This window comes from Acanthisitta chloris, unplaced genomic scaffold (assembly GCF_000695815.1).
Source record: "Acanthisitta chloris isolate BGI_N310 unplaced genomic scaffold, ASM69581v1 scaffold6220, whole genome shotgun sequence".
Taxonomy (NCBI): domain Eukaryota; kingdom Metazoa; phylum Chordata; class Aves; order Passeriformes; family Acanthisittidae; genus Acanthisitta; species Acanthisitta chloris.
The window spans coordinates 11,782-12,689 of NW_008650973.1; the positions used below are offsets into that span (position 1 = coordinate 11,782).

Here is a 908-nt window from a genome sequence, read left to right on the forward strand (position 1 = left end):
CCCCGGTGCGGTACCTTCTTGGCCCAGCTGCGCATCACGATGTTGTAGGCACCGACATCCAGCAGGCCCCGCTTGGTTTGGGAGTTCTGGTACTGCAGGAGGAGCCGCTCGGCCTCCTCGGGCTGCTGCATGAACATGAAGCACTCCAGGCTGGACTGGATGGTCTGCTGCAGCACCTTGCGGTAGCTGCTGTCCTTGTCCTCCAGCACCCTCCGAGACCGTGGCACCCTCACTCCCTCTTCCCCTGCTGCAGCCCTGGGCCTGCTGTGGAGGCCCCAGGCAGGTGTTGCTTTCACCTTTGGGGCCTTGGGGGTCTTCAGGCTCTTCTCAGGTTTTACTTTGGGTTTCGTTTCAGCCTTTACTTTGACCTTTGGTTTAGTCTTTGCCTCAGCATTTGACTCAGCCTTTAGCTTTGCCTTTGGCTTGGCCTGGCCCTGGCTCTCCAGAGCCAGGCTGGAGGCAGCAGTGGATAATTTCTTCTCCACCTTCAGCTCCCTCATACGCATCTCCTTCTCCAGCTTCTCGAGCCAGCGGCTGTGCCGGACTGTGCCATTGCCCCGTGCCCGTGCCAGAGGCTGCTCCTCAGCAGGGCTGGGGGCCACAGCCTTCTGCTGTGGGTCCTGGTGCTTGCTGGTGCCCAGCGGGGCCAGCTCCACCTTGCTGACTGTCACCTCTGGGACGTTCCTGCCTTCGAGCTGCTTCGCCCGAGCTTTGAGCACTGCCAGGAAACACAGACAAGAGAAGGGACATGGGGCATGGCATGAGGTTCTGTCCTGCCGAGGGGCTCGTGCTCAAGAGTGATGGAAACATGCTCAGAAAACAGAGTCCACACAAGGACTTCCCTCCTCCGCCAGCCCTGTGCCCAGAAACAGATCCTGACCATTGTCTGTCCAGGACCCACAGGCTGG

At 60.2% G+C, this 908-nt stretch overlaps 1 protein-coding gene across 1 annotated transcript in view; it reads right to left on the reverse strand.

Moving 5' to 3' along the window:
• Nucleotides 1–908, reverse strand: part of POLRMT (polymerase (RNA) mitochondrial (DNA directed)) — a gene marked incomplete at its 5' end in the record, with an annotated part of 11,797 nt that overhangs the window by 10,702 nt on the left and 187 nt on the right. Inside the window, one exon of the mRNA XM_009071062.1 lies at nucleotides 15–718. Coding sequence (XP_009069310.1) covers nucleotides 15–718 — 704 coding nt within the window. The remainder of the gene's footprint in view (nucleotides 1–14; nucleotides 719–908) is intronic.